General features: G+C 35.3%; 2 protein-coding genes across 6 annotated transcripts; one reads left to right on the top strand and one right to left on the bottom strand.

Moving 5' to 3' along the window:
- Positions 1 to 625: 625 nt before the first annotated feature.
- On the bottom strand, positions 626 to 15,725 carry LOC119076568 (TOM1-like protein 2). 5 transcript variants are annotated; one of them, XM_037183362.1, is made up of 9 exons: positions 15,431 to 15,725; positions 11,825 to 12,276; positions 11,499 to 11,764; positions 11,243 to 11,439; positions 11,099 to 11,185; positions 10,904 to 11,039; positions 10,762 to 10,837; positions 9,882 to 9,932; positions 626 to 3,461 (listed from the first exon to the last, which is right to left on the bottom strand). In XM_037183362.1, exons 1-9 carry the CDS (start codon positions 15,498 to 15,500, stop codon positions 3,276 to 3,278), a joined length of 1,521 nt encoding a protein of 506 aa, XP_037039257.1. In that variant the 5' UTR covers positions 15,501 to 15,725; the 3' UTR covers positions 626 to 3,275. The 5 variants fall into 5 exon arrangements, with proteins under 5 accessions (XP_037039257.1, XP_037039274.1, XP_037039285.1 ...); XM_037183379.1 differs by having other exon boundaries at positions 10,795 to 10,837; positions 15,431 to 15,688; XM_037183371.1 differs by having other exon boundaries at positions 3,214 to 3,461; positions 10,777 to 10,837; positions 15,431 to 15,723.
- A 1,281-nt stretch (positions 15,726 to 17,006) lies between these two features.
- Positions 17,007 to 18,993, top strand: LOC119076810 (cytochrome b-c1 complex subunit 2, mitochondrial). The gene is made up of 5 exons (XM_037183797.1): positions 17,007 to 17,167; positions 17,330 to 17,472; positions 17,530 to 18,370; positions 18,431 to 18,652; positions 18,716 to 18,993. The coding sequence occupies exons 1-5, from the start codon at positions 17,123 to 17,125 to the stop codon at positions 18,797 to 18,799; spliced, it is 1,335 nt and encodes a 444-aa protein (XP_037039692.1). The 5' UTR covers positions 17,007 to 17,122; the 3' UTR covers positions 18,800 to 18,993.
- The last annotated feature ends 624 nt before the right edge of the window (positions 18,994 to 19,617 follow it).

Here is a 19,617-nt window from a genome sequence, read left to right as displayed (position 1 = left end):
AGAATGTCGACTACATCATCGATAAACACTGTGAACATTTGTGGGCCAAGAGAACTTCCGGCCGGTACTCCAGATGTAGATTCGTACAGTCTTGACTTAAAAATGCTGATTTGAACGTAACTTGTCCTCCCAACCAGATATTGACACATCCACCTTGCTGTTTTCTTCCCAATAGCAAATCTCGCAAATTTCACAATTAACAAACGTATTATCACTTTGTCGAAGGCATTTTTGTAATCACCATAACATAAGTCGAGTTGACATGATCGTTCGAACGCATTGTGAGCCAAAATTGATAGACCTAGCAGATTGGTGACAACTGATCTCTTATTCCTGAATCCATGTTGCGCGCTTTTCAGTTGAGGTTGAATAATTTCACTAATCTTCTTCTTCACTGCAATATCATGGATTTTTAGTACGATCGTTTGGATGGCTACGACTCTATAGTTCTTTACGTCTGCTTTGTCACCCTTTCTTTTGTATACCGGAACGATTCGTGATATTTTCGATGTGGCTGCTATTTTACCAATATTGAAAGATTTTTGCTGGACTCGCAGTTCACAGTTGGTTAGATATTTATCAGGCTGTCAGGAGTTGACGAGGAGAATAAAAACATATCTGCTTGTTAAGATGTATATATACAAGTATAGTTTATTGTATGAACAAGTAGTTTATTTTTATAATTTTTCTTAATGTTTTTTTTTGCGTGCACAATTACATCTTGTGAATGTTACATTAAAAGTATGCAGAATTTTAGGTTGAACTTAATCGATTTATTGGTAATCAAATGAATAAAATATTGGTTGACAAATCAAAGTGTATCGTAAGGAAGAAAATGTTTCATCAAAGTCTTTGTGCCGACCAAAAATACAATAATGTCAAAACAAAAGTGGGACTAAAGTCGTAAGTTACATTCACCGTAAGGAAAACTATCCACAAAGTTTATATTATGATTGTTTCACAATTCATTTCCAATTGTACCGTTGATTTGTAAACAATTATTTGTCGACATCGACTAGAAAATTTATTCAAATGGATCGGCACATTTAATTGTTCATCTTGAAATGTTCCAGTGCGTCATTTTCAGGAAATGAAACTTTAAGATCGACTGAATTTTTGGTAACATGTGTTCTGCGTGTCTGACTTTCATTTAAGATAAAACAAAACGGTAACGAAAGCATTACGAGGAAAATATCATCGTTGTATCCGACCGGACGGATATCAGCGACAATCAAAAGTTTGCGGAAAAGCTTTCACATCTGTTATTATACTGAAGAGCTTGTTAAAAACGTTGTACAATTAAAATATTTGATTGAGCAATGACGTGTAGAGAATGTAAAATATTGATTAACATTTGCAATGGCAATAAGATATACCAACCGAACATTCAGACAAATTTTACATTCAAAGCGAGAATAAAAGAACTCGAATAAAATTATGGAATTACGAAAAATGTCCAGCTGCTTGCTTGGAAGCATTTAAAATAGCTGCACAATGGTAAGTTGTGTGAGAAAGTATAGTCCATTTTAATCACAAATGTTTTAAACAAATTTTTGAAACGTTCAACAAGAAAAGTGCATTTGGTTGGTGTTTACAGGGACATCATTCTTCACTGATTAAACACTTCTTTAATTTGGAATCCGTTTTTCCACTATCTACACATTGAAAAAAATTGCAAGATATATGGACTTTGGTTTAAGCTCAATATCTGTCTCACTAAACTTAGTTACAATTTTTGTTGTTTACAAAATTTTAGGTCTAAAAATATTTGTTTTCTTTTCTTTTTCTATTTATAAGCCCCGATTTTATCATAGCTATCAACCAAACCACACTTTAATAGGGAAATGTGTATAATAATAATAATAATAATTCTGTCGAAAGTGTTTTTGTTTGTTGCATATATGGTTATGAAAGTCGTTAAGATTACTTTAAATTACTTAATTTTTAATAAAATATTTTAATCACAGAAAATATAATTTTTTCTTTCGTAATTTTGAATTTCTGATTTTATTTTTCTTTAAATTATTATTGGTATAGCGTTTCGATTTCATAACAAAAATTTCCCGAAATAACTTTTTCAATTTTTCTTTACATGATTTATAATGGTGAGAAGGTTTGTTAAAGAATAGGAGGACACATAAATTTTCTGTTATCTTACAATCAAATAATATTGTTTGAATCTGCCAGCAGAAGAAAAAAAACTATAAGAGTGCTATATCGAGGTAAAGGAAGGAAGGATCGACTCGACGATTGCGTAAATCCATTTTATAAGCCGACTTATAGAATGAAATTCATTAGATGAAGGGACGGGTGTTAGGATTAGTCGACTGACTCCTTTAAGGGACAAGGGTGGGATGGGTTTTATGTAAAGACAAGCATTTTAAAGAAAGTTTTTGAAAAATGACTTCGATGATGACAGAGATTTATCCATGGGAGTAGGAATATTGCAAAGCCATTTTTTCTGTTTACACATGACCTGCCATGTGATAACTATATTACGGTCTGTATTACAGTTACGACACACGTCTATGTTTATGTTATAGTAATAGTCACATCGACGTCGCAAATGGAATGAATAGCCAACAGTATGAATTGGATCGAAATACTCGGTTTTTGTGTTTCTCTCCCTGAATACGAAGTGTGACAATTTTGAAAATTTCCCAAAAACTGCCGTAATTTACATAAGAAAGTTAACGTGTTTTTTTATAACAAAAGAATTTCTATTGTTCTCAAATCTCAACAAAGTTAAGTGTCTTATGCAAATTACGGCAGAAAATCTAAAACAGGAATGCAAGACCTTGCTTCTAAGAAGCAGCTTCTTAATGGAGTATATTTAATGAGGAAGTGAAGTAAGACGCAAAATTTGAATTATGTTCCGAGAGAAAGTTAAGCTGCTTTTTTTCAGGATCATTTTGAAGTTTACGACATAGCCAAAAATTTTTTTTTTTCTTTTTTCGTAAAATAATTTTGCTGATAAAATTTGAAAAATCATAACAAATCATAAATATTATAACGGTACACACGTACAATACAAATATATGTTATTATGGCTTAATTTCAATAATTATTAGTTTTCTTGTCTGTAAAAAAAACCGACTTTTTCCATCAATAAATCCATAAAAAATACTACAAATCCGCAATACGCTCGATAAAATGTAAATTTTCATGCCAGACTATTCATCAATAATTAATTAACAAACAACATCTCTTACCCCAAACAAGACCTAAGTTCTATTCTATGTATATCCATTGTCTCATCATTCTATCGTTCCCACTCACAGTGCCATTAGACTGGCTTCTTCGTCTTTTTTCGACGTTTTATGCCTGGGTGTGCCACTGCTACTATTGGTTGAACCTGTCTGACTGGTTATTGTGGGTAATGTTTCGGAAAATGCAGCTCGCTCAGCTAAGAAACGATCGAATTCTTTGCTTGTTAAACTTTCTTCCGGTCCATCTTCATTCTGGTTCAAAAAATGAAAGGAAAGTAATTAGTCTCCACTGGCATGACCTATTGTCTCGATTGTATTTACATTTCGTAAGTATGACTATAACAAACAGTAAACGCTAATAACCAAGTTTTAGTACTCTTAAGCCTAATGAAGTATTAGTGTGAATAGTCACAATAATTTGAATTGTTGTAACCAGAGGCGCCGACTTGTGTTTTTCGCATGGGGGGCAAGATTATTTTTTGTTTTGATGTTCAATTCGTTAAATTATATAGTAAATCAGATCAAATCAATGATGTTGTGTGTAGAATTTCCAGCGCCCTTAATTTTATCTTGCACAAAAATGTATGGAAATTTACCATTAATCTAAAGTCTGTACCTAATTCTGTCTCGCCAAAAACTTCCGAACATTTTCTTCATCTGTGTATATTCCAGAAATACTTGAAGAGATGAGTTGAGTTTCCTCCAGAATATTTTTTTTTTCATATTGATTGTCATGAACTAAATTGTCCTCAAGCCCCATATTCTTCTCTCGTCCTCAACACGCAATTTTCTCGCATGCCAGTGATGGATTTTAAGTTTTTTCATATTTTTATACCTCAATCACAGAACATGAGTCCCACCTTTAAATCGATACTAATAGCCAACAGTACCATTGAAAGTATCGAATCCCTGCGAAATTTTCCGTATGAATTTCCTTCATTGAAAGGGGTGAATTTCGCTAGCCAATATTCGTTTTCTAAAACTTAATTGTAAAAAACTTTAGACTGAGGTTTTTTTTAGCTAAACACGTACAATCTTTATAATATTTAGGATTTTGTTGGTGCAATCTAAACGGATTTGCTTTTTCAAACTCAAAACCCTATCCTAAATATTCTAAAACTTCCTATTCATGTGTTAGCATTCTTAGTTTGTGAATTTGAAAATACTAAATTTTTTTCATTTTGTACAGACTTTTATTCCTCTTTGCGCAGTCATTTATTAAAGATTTCTAAACTCATCTCGCGAAAATTATAATAATTTGTCAAAGTCGTCCAGATCTTCAAAATTTTTAAATTTTTATTTCATTCATTTTTCGTATTTTTAAAATTACACCAATTTATTTACATTCATTCATAAAAGCGAAAGTATTTGATCGAACAGCTCCACCTCGACTAATAAATTCGTCGACTATCACTTCCATGTCAATGGTGTATGCAATTTCCCGATGGACATACAAAATTGCCAAATCGTTCAACTTTTTTTGTCCCAGATTCGCCTGCAGATAGCTTTTTAAACGTTTCAATGATGAGAAAGACCTCTCCGCAATACAAACGGTTTGAGGATACGTGAGAAGAAGCCGAATGAACTTAGTGTATTCTGAACAAAATTCACGAATGTCGACTTCCTTTTGCAAGAAAATTTGAATATCCGTTAAGTTTTTAAATTTCCGTTCTTTTACTTCATTCAATTCGTAAAACATCTGGCGATGCAACTCAAGCCGGTCCAAGTCAAAATCACATTCCGAGTTATAAACCAAAAAGTCTCGGATTTCTTCGAGTTCACAATTGTTCGTAGCGAAATCCTCCATCATCGATAGTTTTTCGTAAGTTTCGGAATCGAAACGCGTATCAAGGCTGGTCAAAATTTGGTCTATGACGGCGTAATAAATTTTTCTATACTTCTCGTTCGGCGTTGCAGGAAAATATGCAGTAGCTGTATTTAAATCAAGACGTTTCGGTGGGACGCGTTGTCGTGGAAGAAATGGCTCATCCAAACCGTAAGCTGCTGCAGTAATGTCAGTATCTTTGTAAATTTCATCAAATTTTTCACTTGAACGAAGTGAATTTAAAGTAGATTTAAGAATGTTTACTCGTCGCAAGATGCTCTTGAAGTTAATCGATGTTGCTTGGATGGCTTCATTTAAAGCTTCGACTCTTTCCAATGTCACTATTGAGATATTTAGCAAAATAAGAGTTTCAAATTTCCGGAGATATTTTGAAAAACCTCTTGCTTTTATCCCAGCATCTCCAGTTTCCAACCCAACACGGTCACAAAATTCCAAAATGACTGGATAATTTTCTTTTACAGATTTTAATGATGAAACTCGAGCACACCACCTCGTTGAACAAAACGATTTTAGGGAACATTTTCTTTTTGGAGTTTCGTCTTGATCTTCATCTCTTTCGTCCTGCTCCTCGTCGTTTTCGAATTGAAATTTTATTTCTTTAAAAATATTAAGTCTCTTAGCCGACGCACGAACAAAAGTTATTAATTCCCGCATAACCGATAAAAAATCTGCGATCTCAGGGATTTTACTCATTGCGTCCTGTGATACGAGACTTATATTGTGGCCAGCACAATGTGTATACAATGCTCTTGGTTCGAGCTTTCTGAAACGAGTCTGTAATCCTGTAATTGCTCCACTCACACAACTTGCTCCATCATAACATTGTCCACGACACTTATTGTATGGCAATTCAAATCTCAGCAAAACGTCCTTCATAACGTTAAACAATGTGTCAGCATCCGCGAGTGGAGTGTCGTAAAAGCCAAGAAATGTTTCATGAATTACAAGTTCATCATCAACGTGACGAAAATTCACCGACATTTGTTCCTTACGAGAAACATCGGTCGTTTCATCAGACATAACTGCATAAAAAGGTTGTTTAGATATGTTTGCTAATAGCTGCCTCTGAACTTTTAACGACATGAGTGTCAACATTTCATTCATTATGTCGTGACTGGTCCACTTATACTTTTTTGTACTCTCCAACCAGGACTTTAAAAGCGGACAATCAGTTGCGCGTAAATGCAATAATCGGACGAAATTTGAGCGGGCTTCTGTGTGTCCTCTTAACGGAAGGCCTTGTGTAGCCAAAAATCTAATCGATTCGAAAATTTTCGTTAGGCAAACTCTAGCATCGATGCGGGACTGTGCAGTCTGCTTTGATAGCATAACCGAAACATTCTTCGTTTTTTGAAACACGACTGACTGAATAGCGTGCCGGTGAATAGGGGACTTTTCATGAGCTTTATACTTCTCGGTTGCTTTTTTCCAATTAGCAAATCCTTCGTCGACAAACGCATTGTATGCATTTCGATCAGCTACGCCTGTAGTTGGAAGTGTTATTTTTAATTGCTGGTAACACTCTGTGCACGTCGAGCAAAAAGCTTTTTCCAAACGCTCATTGTATTGTAGCCATGGATATGTACTGATCCACCGAGGTAAAAATTTTCTTCCGGATGCTGCCGACGCAGAGGAAACTGTAAAAGTGTTTAAAAAATACATTCAAGCTCTGTTGCTCCGGTTTTACAGAAAACAAAAAGTGTTTCATTTCTTCGTTGGTTATTTTTATGTCGATTTTCACAGACCTTGAACTTCTGAAGATGCCTCGTTCAAATCATCGACTACGACTGATACCACGGTGTTGGTTGAATCTATTTCGTGAATCGGCGAAGTTGTTCCAGTAACTATCTCAGTCGCGACTAAAGGCAAGATTGATTTCATTTCCTAATCCGAATAATAATTTGAAGTTCAAAGTAAACAAAAATACCTTCTAAAGGTTGACATGAATCTGAAACTTTTCCAGACCTTTTGCGCCACTGTTCGACAAATTTGTCCATATTTACCAAGAGGCCGAATTTAATTTAGGTACTCGCGAACACATTCAATTACAGTGTCACTTTCACAACCGTTCAATTACACAAAACTACGAAAAAATATGTTTTTCAGTAAAATGTCCCGAATGCACGTCAAATCACTGTGTCGATTGTGATTGTGATCTGATTAGATTTCATAAATTCTTTTCTATTGTTTTCTAGTCTATTGTAGTTTTAAACGGTGTTGTGAATACAATGCGACGAAAGAGCTATCTGTTATCAAAATTCCGATATACATTCGGGTCGGCGTTTCAGATTTGAATTTATTAACTAAAAAAGATTATAGGGGGAAACCATTAGTGTAATTGTTGGGACAGGCCGATGGAATTTTTTAAATAAGAAATGGAATTGTTGGAAATAAATGGAATTTCTGGAATAGAATGGAAATTCTGGAATTAAATGGAAATATTGGTGTTTCGAGTGGAATTGAATGGAAATATGAGAATTTCTGAGTTTAGCTCACTGTACTTTTGGAGTTTAGACAAAATTAAGCTGATTTTCGAAAGTTTTGTTACAATTTTTAAAATTGGAATTTTTAAATTGATGAAGTTTTGGAATTGAATGAAAATTTTTGGAAGTAAATGGTATTTTAGGAATTGCCAAATTGGAATTGTTGTGGCAGATTTTTGCCCAGTGGTTTCCCCCTCGTAATTGGCAGGAGTTAAATCATCCAATCAGAATTGCGTTCATTGAAATGTGTGTTTCAGAAATTTGTGAAGATTATTTTCATAATTTTTTAACGTTTTATTTTTTTGTTAATCACAAACTTTCCCATGGGGGGCAATCGCCCCCTTTGCCCCCCCATAGTCGGCGCCGCTGGTTGTAACCGAAGTTCATAAGGTTACAGAATTGTTTGCTGAAAGAGCAGGCATCCTTAACGTTATAACTTTAAACAAAAAGTTCCAAGTTGTGACGTTATTGTTTAGATGTTTGTCTGTTCGTTACAATTCTTAACGTTACAAGAAAACGCTACGAATCTATTTCTAAAAATCATTCAGTACGCTTTTACATAGTTACAAGCACAAATAACGTTACTGGTTACCGGCCGTAACTTTAAATTTTTTGTTCTAAAGGTAACGATACATGCGTGAACGAAAAAAAACCCTAAAAGAGAATGAAGTATCTCATGCCGATAGTCGAATGAAATTAATCTCGGTCGTGAGAAACCAAAGGTAATTAATTGCCGCACCTGTTGAATGATATTTAAAACAGAAAACACGACATGATATCAACACTCCAGACCAATCCAGACCATGAGCACATAAATAACTATTAAGTCTAAAGGTCAAGTTAATTCAAATAGAGTGCCTGCTGAAGAGTAAACCGACCTTATAAGTTCAGCATAAACCATCGAGTGTTTAATATCTACTTCTAACAGGTTATGGGCCCAGCACGCTTCCACAAAGCGAAAATGACAATTAAAAATCAAAAAAAAAAACGAAATGCGGGGGTCGGAAATAATATATCTGCAACTACCGATTTGTCTTACCAAGCAAAGTTAGTGTAGTATACTGCGAAGTAGAAAGTAAACCTAAAACTCCTCAGGAATCAATTGATCGTAGAGGTCTAGATTTACTCTCAATTACGTAAACACAGCACTATTTATTTATAAGTATAGACTAGGGGTGATCGATTTCGCGGGACGCAAAAGAAACCGGTCAACAAAAAATTCTAGTTGCCCATTAGGCCTGTTCATTTTAGAGAAATAGTCTCAAATTCATCTGGCATGGTGTCTATCTGGTCCGGAAGGTTAAAATATTGGACTCGTATTTTTTTTAGAATTTAAAAAAATAATTTAGATCTGGGGAGCGAAGCATTTGTTCAAATGTACGAAAGCATTGGTTAGAAGAGAGGAGAATGATGGTGTATATCTTTTTTACTCTTCTAATCAACGCATTCGTGCATTTGAACAAATGCTTCGCTCCCCAGATCTAAACTATTTTTTAAAATTCTAAAAAAAATACGGGTCCAATATTTTAGCCTTCCGGACCAGATGGACACCATGCCAGATGAATTTGAGACTATTTCTCTAAAATGAACAGGCCTATTGCCCATAGAATCCGAAAAACCCATTTTCAGACTTTGGTCCGGAACAACTTCGGGTAGCAATAAATCGATTACTGAAAGTTTGCTAGTAAAAATGTAATAACTCGATCAAAATACAAAAAATTCCAAAATCTTTTTTTCTTATCTAACTAACTTTAAAATGAGCCATCACAACACAAAATCGACCGATTTTTTAGTGTAATTTGGAATTATTGAAGTTTACAATTTTCTCTGAAAATCGACGTCAGCGAACTTTGGCTACATGCCATAGTCAGATTTTCACTTTTTTATTTTCTTTTTATTTTATTATTATATCTTTATATAGTAGAAAAAACAAAAAACCGGCCAAAAATATCGTAAAGCTTTTTTTTCGTAAAGTCGAGAATGGTCCAATGTGCCCCTACTAGCAAATTTTCAGTAATCGATTTATTGCTACCTGAAGTTGTTCCGGACCAAAGTCTGAAAATGGGTTTTTCAGATTCTATGGGCAACTAGAATTTTTGGTGGACCGGTTTCTTTCGCGTCCTGTGAAATCGATCACCCCTAGTATAGCCTTTTAGAAACGGCAGGCGATTTATTCATTCTATTACTTTTTTGTTTAACCTATCGTTTGGCATCTAGACGTTTCTAAGTGATTAGCTGACCTAAATCTACAACACAATGACAGTCAAAATAGGGAGAGAAAAACATTCTGAAACTAACGAACAAAACTACTAAAAAAATAATATGGAAACATCGATTACTTACGTCTTTATCGAGCCATGCAGCCATTTCGTCGAAATCAGATTCATTGGCATTCTGCGGGACAAGTCACAAAAAAAACACAAAATAATAAAAGTGAAAACAGATACAAAAATGTAAAGAAAAATATAAATAAGATTACAAAAATACTACAATGTCACAGCACCTTTAAATAGCACCTTATAACGCCACCTTTTTTGTACATATAGCAATGGAAAGGGTTTAAGGAAGTAGCCAGCCATGAATTGATTTTCTTTTCGTTTAATATTCTTTAGTTTGCAGCCACACGTAGTTTGAGAAGTGTGATAAGAAAGAGGATGGGTCATTCGAACGATTCATTCCGGAAAAAAAAATTGCACAACTTAGATGCAGTCAGTTTATATAATGCGAGTTTCTCCGTATTGAAAACATAATTTTTTTGCAAAACATATTTCCGTTTGAAATTCTTCAGCTCAAAGGAATCATTCATAAATGAAGCTCGTCTTAAGAGGTGGATCGGCATGGTAGTAGAATAAAGCGAATAAATTCACGAAGAAAAACGATCGTCATTTATGAAAGAATTGGCAAGCGTATTAAGATATATAATCGGTTACTTGAATGTATCACCACACAGTGCTTGATACAAAATCTTTTAATTTATTCGTTTTAGTACACATTTAGCTATCAGACCACGTTAACCAGAAGTTATCGCTTACTTTTGTCGCTGCTGTCGATAGCATGTGAAAAACCTGTTGGAGTGGAGTGCTTGCAACTTAAAAAATGTATACTGCAAACCACGACACACTCTACTTTTGCGACACACGCACACAAAATTGAATAAAAACGTAAAAGAAAAAAACGAAAAAATATTTACAAATGAAATGGACCCAAGCCATAGGAAACTTACTAGAATACTAACTACCTCAGACGATGAATTTACTTTTTTCTGTGCCGATGCTCCGGGCGTATGGTCTTTGATGAGTCTGGGAAGAAAGAAAATTTGACTTAAAAACGACACTGACTATCAATTTGAATGTTAATAATCTTACGACGGTTTTGCTGCATCGATATTTGTATTTCTTGATTGGGCCAACATATCGAATTCGTCAACGTCTTTGGCCTGGGCGCCGGATTGAACTGACACCGAATTAATACTGGATAATTGAGATGATGCAGTTCCAATGCCTGTGGAAAATTTACTATTAAAATCGGGCTAATTTCCAGGAAATTGTTTTGCATCGAACCTAATCCAGAGAATTTCGCTGGTAGTCCGTCAGACACGCCAACAGCTTCATCACTTAAATCAATTAAGGAGTCCTTGCCTCGTTCGCCTAAAACATTAGCGATTGAATAATGTCTGTTCTGTTCAAAGAACTCAGAAAACTCACCATTTGAAATCGGTACGCCCATTGCAACGCCTAAAATCGCTGATGGTGTGGTAGCATGTTGTGGATCACGATTTTTTTCGTATCTCTGATGACGCAGAAACAGATTATTTAGTTCGTCATTTAAGCGCAATAATTCAGCTGTCACTTCATCGTGATTTATACGCCCGATCAACTCAACGATTCGTCCTTGCATTTCCCTGAAATCAATGACGAATGAGATTCTCTAAACATTATCTATTTCGATGGAAAAACTCACTTGCATGTCTGAGTCAGATCATTGAGTAACTTGTAGTCAGATGGATCTTCCTGTCCTGGTTTTAATTCGGTTAGCATTTCTCCTAACACCGACATATTCATCGAAACAATGTCCAATTCAGATTGAAGTTTAGCAATTTGTTCAGGTGTTGTGGCAATCGGTCCTGTAGCAGCGATTGCAGGAGATCCCGGTGGCAGCGAAATTGGTTGGTGTTGAGGTGATGTCGGTAGAAGAATTGGTGGTGTTGGCGTTGCTTCAGGCACACTCTGACAAAACCAAAAACCGTTGACCATTGAATTGAAAACGAAAATGTTATGTTATCTCACCCGTTGTGGTGTATAAATAGGAGCCATCGCATCTAAGTCTGTTACTGGAAACTCGATACCTTTGTTTTTGAGTTCTTGATACACCTGAACAACACCGTTCAGATCAGGTTGTGCTCTGAATGCATCAGCCCATATTTGAATTAAATTTAAAACTTTTTCTTGGACAGCTGTCGGTGGATCATTTTTCGGACCAATTAGTTTAACCAATTCTTGAATGAACTCCTTGTTGGCGACTAGAGTGTGAAACGCTTTGCCGCAATTTTTAACGCATGTCTCCAAAACGGTCAACGTGTACATGATGACTGAGTAGTTTTTCCCCGCGTTTTGTGTCAATCGCTTTCGGATCGCTTTCATTGCATCCCTGGCTGAGTCGGAAGATTCATTGATCATGTCGCATATTTCCATATTCAAGGCCCAGTTTTCAGACGCCAACGATGCATCTGTTGCTTGTTCTGTTAACACGAAAATAAATTCATCAATTATTTCAATACATCTACGTTAGATGGGTGTGTTTCTGTTCAATGGTTTGGAAATATATGTATAAGTATTACGTTGACACGAGTGGACATAAAATTAATCGATTTATAATTAAAAAGTCAATTTTACTAAATTGTAGTTAACAACAACCTCCAGCCGTAAATAATTTTCACTTATTTCTACTGTACACGCCACTCTTAAATTTGTAATCAACTCATAGTCTCTCAAAAGCCTTACGCGGCAACATTGTCAGACATTTCAACGGCGGTTTGCATTAATTATTTTATATTGATTTTATATAAATGAAATGAGAAGAAATGACCTGCCAACAAAGTACGAATTAATTCTCAGGACGTTTACTTAACATAGTTCGACGTTCGTGGTTATAAGGTCAAACGTACAATGCCCAAAAGACCATGTATTTATATCTTTGTATTGAGGAGTCAGGCTCTTGAAAAAATAACGCAACAGATCAACAACAAACAAACATCCAATTAAAGTACTGCAATAAAAAACAATTATCTCCAATAAACCGATCAAAAACTTTGCGGCAAACAAGTACCTAGCGCCATAACTAAAGAATCGGAAATATTTGATTTTTGTTAGATGTATTCAACGTGATAAAAATTCACGAACCAAATACATTTCGGAGTAAAATATGAGAACTCTCGAGGGGGAAACTACGCGAGCAAATACTGGACAGGTACTATTTGCTATTGGTGACCAATACACGGAAATAGTACGTCAATAGAAGAAAAAAAGTACACCAAAATAAGGAAACAGTATGCCAATAGAAGCAGGTGGGACAGAGTTTGCTCGCGTAGTTTTCCCCTCGATAACTATTTCTGTTCATGTGATAATTTACGAAGCATGCATGGACGATGCTTGCCGTTCTTAACAACGAAAAATAAAGTTTTTGAATGGAGCTTTTATTCTCATTTTTAGTTAAAACGCAGACTGAAATATCTTGAAGATAGTACTGGCATAACTACCAAGAGGGAACACTTGATAAAATCATCAATTATGACAAGAATGATATTTGACCTAATAATTATCACCAAAATTTTGTGACCAAATATGTATTTTAAACCAAAAAGGTGAGCCTTTACTGCATATATCTAGGATAAACTAGTTACGACTTGCAAATAAATCGAAAGAAGCTTTTTCGAAAAGAACGGCACAATTAATCTATAATTTATTATTAATCTAATTTCCTTTGTAATAAATTTCAGATTTCCGCTTCTGTAATATAGGATAAGGAAAGTTAGCTTATTCAAGGAGTCATGCATCTAACCTTTCAGAAACGACTAAACGTCTGTTATCAAGAGCAACGTCAAAACTAAGCAATGACCTATGGGTATATATGTCGTATTATAGAAGTAAGATAAGTGTTAAAGCGAATGAAGTAAAAGATTTTGTATCGAACACTAGGTGATACTTTAAACAAAAGAAGTCGCAGATTTATAATAATTATGCCGTGGTACGCTTCAGGGTTTTTTTTAAATTATTGAAACAACTTAAGACAATCATTGAAAAACTAACAACACAATTTACAGCTTTGTATCTATGGATCGACAGCATTTCTTTCTGTTTTCATTTAAAGTGTGGATAGCTAGGGAAAAAAACAATGGAACGTCCACATGCCATGTAAATATTTAAGTTTATGGAAACCACTCGAGAATATATATTTTCATCATTCTTTTTTTGTGATAATGAATCCAAACAAACGTTTAATTAACATTGTCTTACACCGAATCGAAAGAAATTCATTTAAGTGTTTGTTGTGCAATCTTTCCAATTATCGTTCCGTTGGTGAAATCGAAAATTGTGAATTGTAACAACAAAACAACCACAACAACAATAATAACAAAAACAATTTTCTTCACTTCAATTACGTTTCTTCAAGAGAGACAAAAGAATACATTTTTCTTTAAATTATAGTGAATAAATGGAGCATGATGGCATGATGATCATAACAAAATCAAAACAATATTTTATTAACCAACCGGTTTTACTGTATGGAAAATGTTTGTTTTGATTGTACATACGTACTTACATGCATACATACATATAAAATGAGACTTAGCTGAAATTTCATGACCATACGCAATAAATGTTGAAGTGGGTTTAAATATGCTAATATGAAGTTTCTTTATCTTCTCATCTCGGACTTCTCATCTCTGTTTTAGTTATTCTACGTCGAAATGAATGACTAATCGTTAGAACATAATATTATGTAAAATAGATTCTCCAATTGCTACAGTAATGAATTGATATATGAGATATTGTCATCAATTAAAACTAGTGTTTATTGCTTCAAATAGGTATAAACTACGTAGTTGTGGGAGAAATTTCAAAGTTGTTATCTAATATGAGAACGGCGAGAACATTTTGAATCTCGTTATATACCCGTTGTTGCTGATAATGACAATGTAAATCCAGCTTTTGAACGTTTCAATTTGTAACTGTCTGCCCAAGAAATGGAAAATTACAGATCAACAGACGTGCACATGTAAATCCTCCTACGAAAATAACCCATCCTAAAATTACGAATGACAACAATTTTAAAATTATAACGCAATGTACGTGTGGAATTGTTTACCTGCTGAGTCATGCTTTAAATTCGTCTACTAAACTACTCATCGATATGGCTTATACACATTCTACTATACCAATCAGTTATAATTTTCCAATTTATTTTCGTTTACATTTTATTGGCTACATATTTATATCAATTACATTGGAGGGTTTCTTTCTTTTGCATTAACGATTATTTGCACGAACAAACAATACATCAACCTCTAATGAACCTGAATATCTTTTTTTGTATTTTTTATCTAAATTAAAACAGAAGATAGCAAGGCAATAACACCAAATAAATAATCACAAAAAAAAGAAGTCAAAGCGCAAACCAGGCGACCGACGATACACCTTTGAAACTGGCTGAATCATAACATTTTTTTATTATCTTGTGACAGTATACGAGAAAAAAAAACATTATCTGTGGATTAGGGACTATAATTTTTCACAACTCAACATTTTTTAGTCATCTCATTATACCCTAAAGTAATACGTAGTATTAACATCCACATTGACAACGATACTAGGTAGCATATTTTCAATAATTACCAATTCTTTGTCCAACGGGGGTTGAAAATGGATTACCCCCCAATGCACTAACATTGAAGAATGAGGACATTTCGATTAGTCACTTTGTTGTTTTAATTTTCTGATAATTTTTTTATGTTATTTCCACTAAGTCTCCGGTTAAAATGCACTTTACAAATATCTTTTATTTAACTTTTTTTACACAGTTGAACGTCAGACCGCAATATCTTGTTTTTTCGCTGTCAAACATGAAAATTATAATAATTCAGAGACGTTTCAGTCTGGATGACATAGATATTTTCGTCAAGTTGGCTACAACTGAATTTGCTAAAGTGAACCCAGTCAACTGTGTTCAAATCGAGTTATCAGCAGCTGATAAATTAACTCATTCGTAGATAAATTGGTTCTAAAAGAAAATTTTGAGTGAATCACCTGAATCAGTGGATGAACAAGTGAATTGAAAAACAAATTTCAACTCATTCTGATATGAGATCATCGTGAATTACCCATACATGACGCTGATTTGATTTGTGTTTCGAACTTTTAATTTTAATTTTAGTTTTTCTAATCCTAATCCTCAAAGGCGCCACTAGAAAATTTGGTTGTCACTGCCTTCGTGACCAACTTCAATGATCTCGTAATTTCAGTTTAGTTTCACTAAGCCAGATCGAAAAGGAAACTCGCTAAAACTAAAAGTCTACAATAGTCACATGTTACTAACATTACTCTAGAGGCACCAATCTCAAACGAGTAGTTGAAATCATCTTCATTCGGATCTTCTAAAAACAAGTAACAATGACAATATCCTTTTGTTTTGAGGATTGATTCAATGAAATTGTAGTCTCTACATTTCTAGTGTTTAGTGGCCATAAGTCACTACCATCATAACATTACATCCATAAATAATTCTTTATTATCACTACAAAATTGAAGTACAAAAAAGGGCTCAGATTAACAAATTTTCTTACAATAGAAAGATTACATTACGTCATTACTCAATTGATGATGATATCACAGGTCATATAAGATTAAATAGGTTTAACAGAAACAAAAAAGAAAGAAGCATTGTGACTGGGGTCACATCACAGTTAGACATCACAGTTTAAGTCATCGTTCTCAGTTTATAAAATAATAGGGCGACACCGGTCCAAACTCACAGTGCCGGACTGGCTCGAAAAAGCCCATCGGGTGTTCCATGCAACTCAATTTAAAAAGGCCCACAAATTAAAAATTCTCATGCAAAAATCCAAAAGGCATATCGGGAATCCCATAAATTCACCGTATGGCCAGTTCGGGCCTGCAAAATCATCACTTTCACTAATCAGTTTCACTCATCACTTTAAGCTTCACCTTTGATCGAAAAATCTCAATGTTATTGCACTGTCGCAGCTCGGAATTAAGTCTGTTGTATTCGTTGATTGACGTTGATTGGAGAGAAGGATGAAGCTGCGACGAGTGTTAATAAACGGTACGGTTGAGTCTAATGTCAAAACTATGCTTTGTGATCATGTCATCATTTTAATTATTTTGTAGAGATGCGTTACTCGATTATTTTTTTTAAATTTTTTACCGGCGACACCGTCAACACTGATCTGACATTATATCCGTCAAGTTGTCAGCGCTTTTCGTTGTGAAAAGAGTGTTCTATCACATCTTTTTCGATTTTGTGCCCATCGATAAAAAAAGATTTTTTTGGATTAAAACTGCGGAAAAATGGCATGCACTGCTCATAAAACTCCACTTCTACGAACAGTTGCTGTAAGTATCTTTGTTGTCAGTGAATTGTTATCAAAGAACCGTCTCAGAAAACGATTTCAAAGTACTGTACATAAGATGTTACGTAAAGGTCCCTCTTGTCAAATCTGCATGCAGCAGTATCTTTTCAACAGAATTACAATTTGCCGTGTTTTGTGATTTCAGGCTCGTGGATATGCTGCCCAAGCTGGTGCTAAGGTCGCCTCAAAGAAGAATTACGAGGTTGAAACGACAACTTTACCAAATAAGCTAGTTGTTGCATCCGTTGAATCCAACTCACCAATTTCGCGTGTATCAGTTCTCTTTCGGTTGGTAATCGATTACATTACACTTTAGAGTTGCTTCTCAAAATTGTATCATTTTAGTGCTGGCTCACGTAATGAAAATTACGATAATCTTGGCGCAACCCATTTGCTTCGAGTTACAGCTGGGCTATCCACTAGCAATTCCAGTGGGTTCTCTTTAACCCGAAACATTCAGCAAGTTGGCGGAAATCTGTCTGTCACTTCTGACCGTGAAACCATTGAATACAACGTTGAATTGACAAGAGATAAGCTCGACACTGGTCTCAAATATTTGAACGATGTGTCAAGCCACACAATTTTCAAGCCGTGGGAAATCTCCGACAATTTATATCGTGTCAAAGAAGACTTAGCTAGAGTGACACCACAAGTCCGTGCCGTTGATCTATTACATCGGGCTGCATTCCGATCTGGATTGGGAAATTCAATTTTCTGTGCTAAACATCATATCGGCAAAATTTCACCGGAAACATTGCAACATTACGTAGCATCAAACTACACAACTAACCGGGCTGCTGTTGTTGGTGTGGGCGTCGACCATCAGTTATTGGTTGGATACGCTAAGAATTTGGGTGTTGATTCTGGCGCTGGAAATCAAAATGCTTCCAAATATTACGGAGGCGATTTGCGCGTAGACAAGTCAGGCGATTTAGCTCATGTTGCTGTTGGTACCCAGGGAGCTGGTTGGGCTAATCCAAAGGAAGCTTTAGCATTTGCAGTTTTGCAACAAGTAGCTGGAACAGGACCAGCAACTAAGCGTGGCAATTATGGTGGCGCTTTGGGAAAACTCGTTTCGTCCGCTTTGGGAGACAAGCCATTCGGATTCACCGCATTGAATGCTTCGTATTCGGACGATGGATTGTTCGGTTTCGTTTTAACAGCTGATGGTCGCGATATCGGAAAGGTATTCACTTGACGCATGACTCGAATTTATTCGTGACTTTAATCGACCGATTGATTGTAGGCTATTGAAGCTGCCGTTAAGGCATTGAAACAAGGCTCAGTATCGAATTCTGATGTGACCAGGGCTAAAGAACAACTGAGATCAGCTTATCTATCGGTATACGACACAGATAGTGGCATTCTATCCGACCTTGGTCAACAAGCTTTGCTAGCAGGAAGCGTCACAAGTCCATCCGGTGTGATTTCACTACTCGATTCCATCACATCAAGCGATGTTAACGCGGTGAGTATCAAACATATTCAGTTTCAAGTTTTTCAAATAATTGACCGAACAAATTTTGTTTAGGCCGCTAAGAAAGTTGCATCAGGCAATTGGTCTGTCGGAGCAGTGGGATATCTGGCAAATGTACCATACGCCAATCAGCTGTAAATGTTTTGTTTCTTTAAATTAAATTTAATTATAAACTACCATCGATCGATAAATGCAACATAACTTGGAAGTGTATGACGACGAGGCGCTGGTATGGTTTTTTTATGCGTTTTTGAATTAATTGATTTAAAAAAAAAATCTGTAGAGAAAATGAAACGTTCAATAAATTACACCAGTCGTACATTGTGTAAATTCAATTTTATTTTAGCTTTACGCTTCAAAGTGTGATCGTGAAATTCGGAGTAATTCCATAATGTACACGAAGACAGTGGAAGATATGTTTTTTTTGTGACTCAGTCGGTAGCTGGTGTTCTTTCCTCTTTAAACTGTACTAATGGTATCGCGAATTGCCTCAGTATCGCCTACCGACGCCTATAATTAGTAATACATGAACTCAGTGCCGAACGGCTATCAAAAGGCCCATCGGAGAAAGGCTCGTGAAGTCAACGAAAAGTCCATAAATCAAAGTTTTTCATACAATAATGGAAAAATCCCTTCAGGAGACGCCCGCACTCCCAGTATGGCCAGACCGGCATTGCATGAGTTGAAGTTGAGTTGAAATTTCGTGCAACGTTCCCCTTTCGATATTCGCAATGGCGGTTGAAGCTTCACCAATTCTTTTAGTGATGTATTTTAATGCAACCAGGCTCCGGTTGATTAAATTTAAAAAATACGAACCTAAACTTTCACAAACTGCAAGGACATCAGCAGGTTTACTGTCGGATCTATTACTTCAATTGAATTAACCTTTTCATATTTTTAAACATCTAACATTCTTCTTGCTATATAAGACCGTATTAGTCAGAGCTTATCGTTAA

The sequence above is a fragment of the Bradysia coprophila genome, chromosome III, assembly GCF_014529535.1.
Source record: "Bradysia coprophila strain Holo2 chromosome III, BU_Bcop_v1, whole genome shotgun sequence".
NCBI classification, from domain to species: Eukaryota; Metazoa; Arthropoda; class Insecta; order Diptera; family Sciaridae; genus Bradysia; species Bradysia coprophila.
This window is presented reverse-complemented; position numbering and strand designations above follow the sequence as displayed.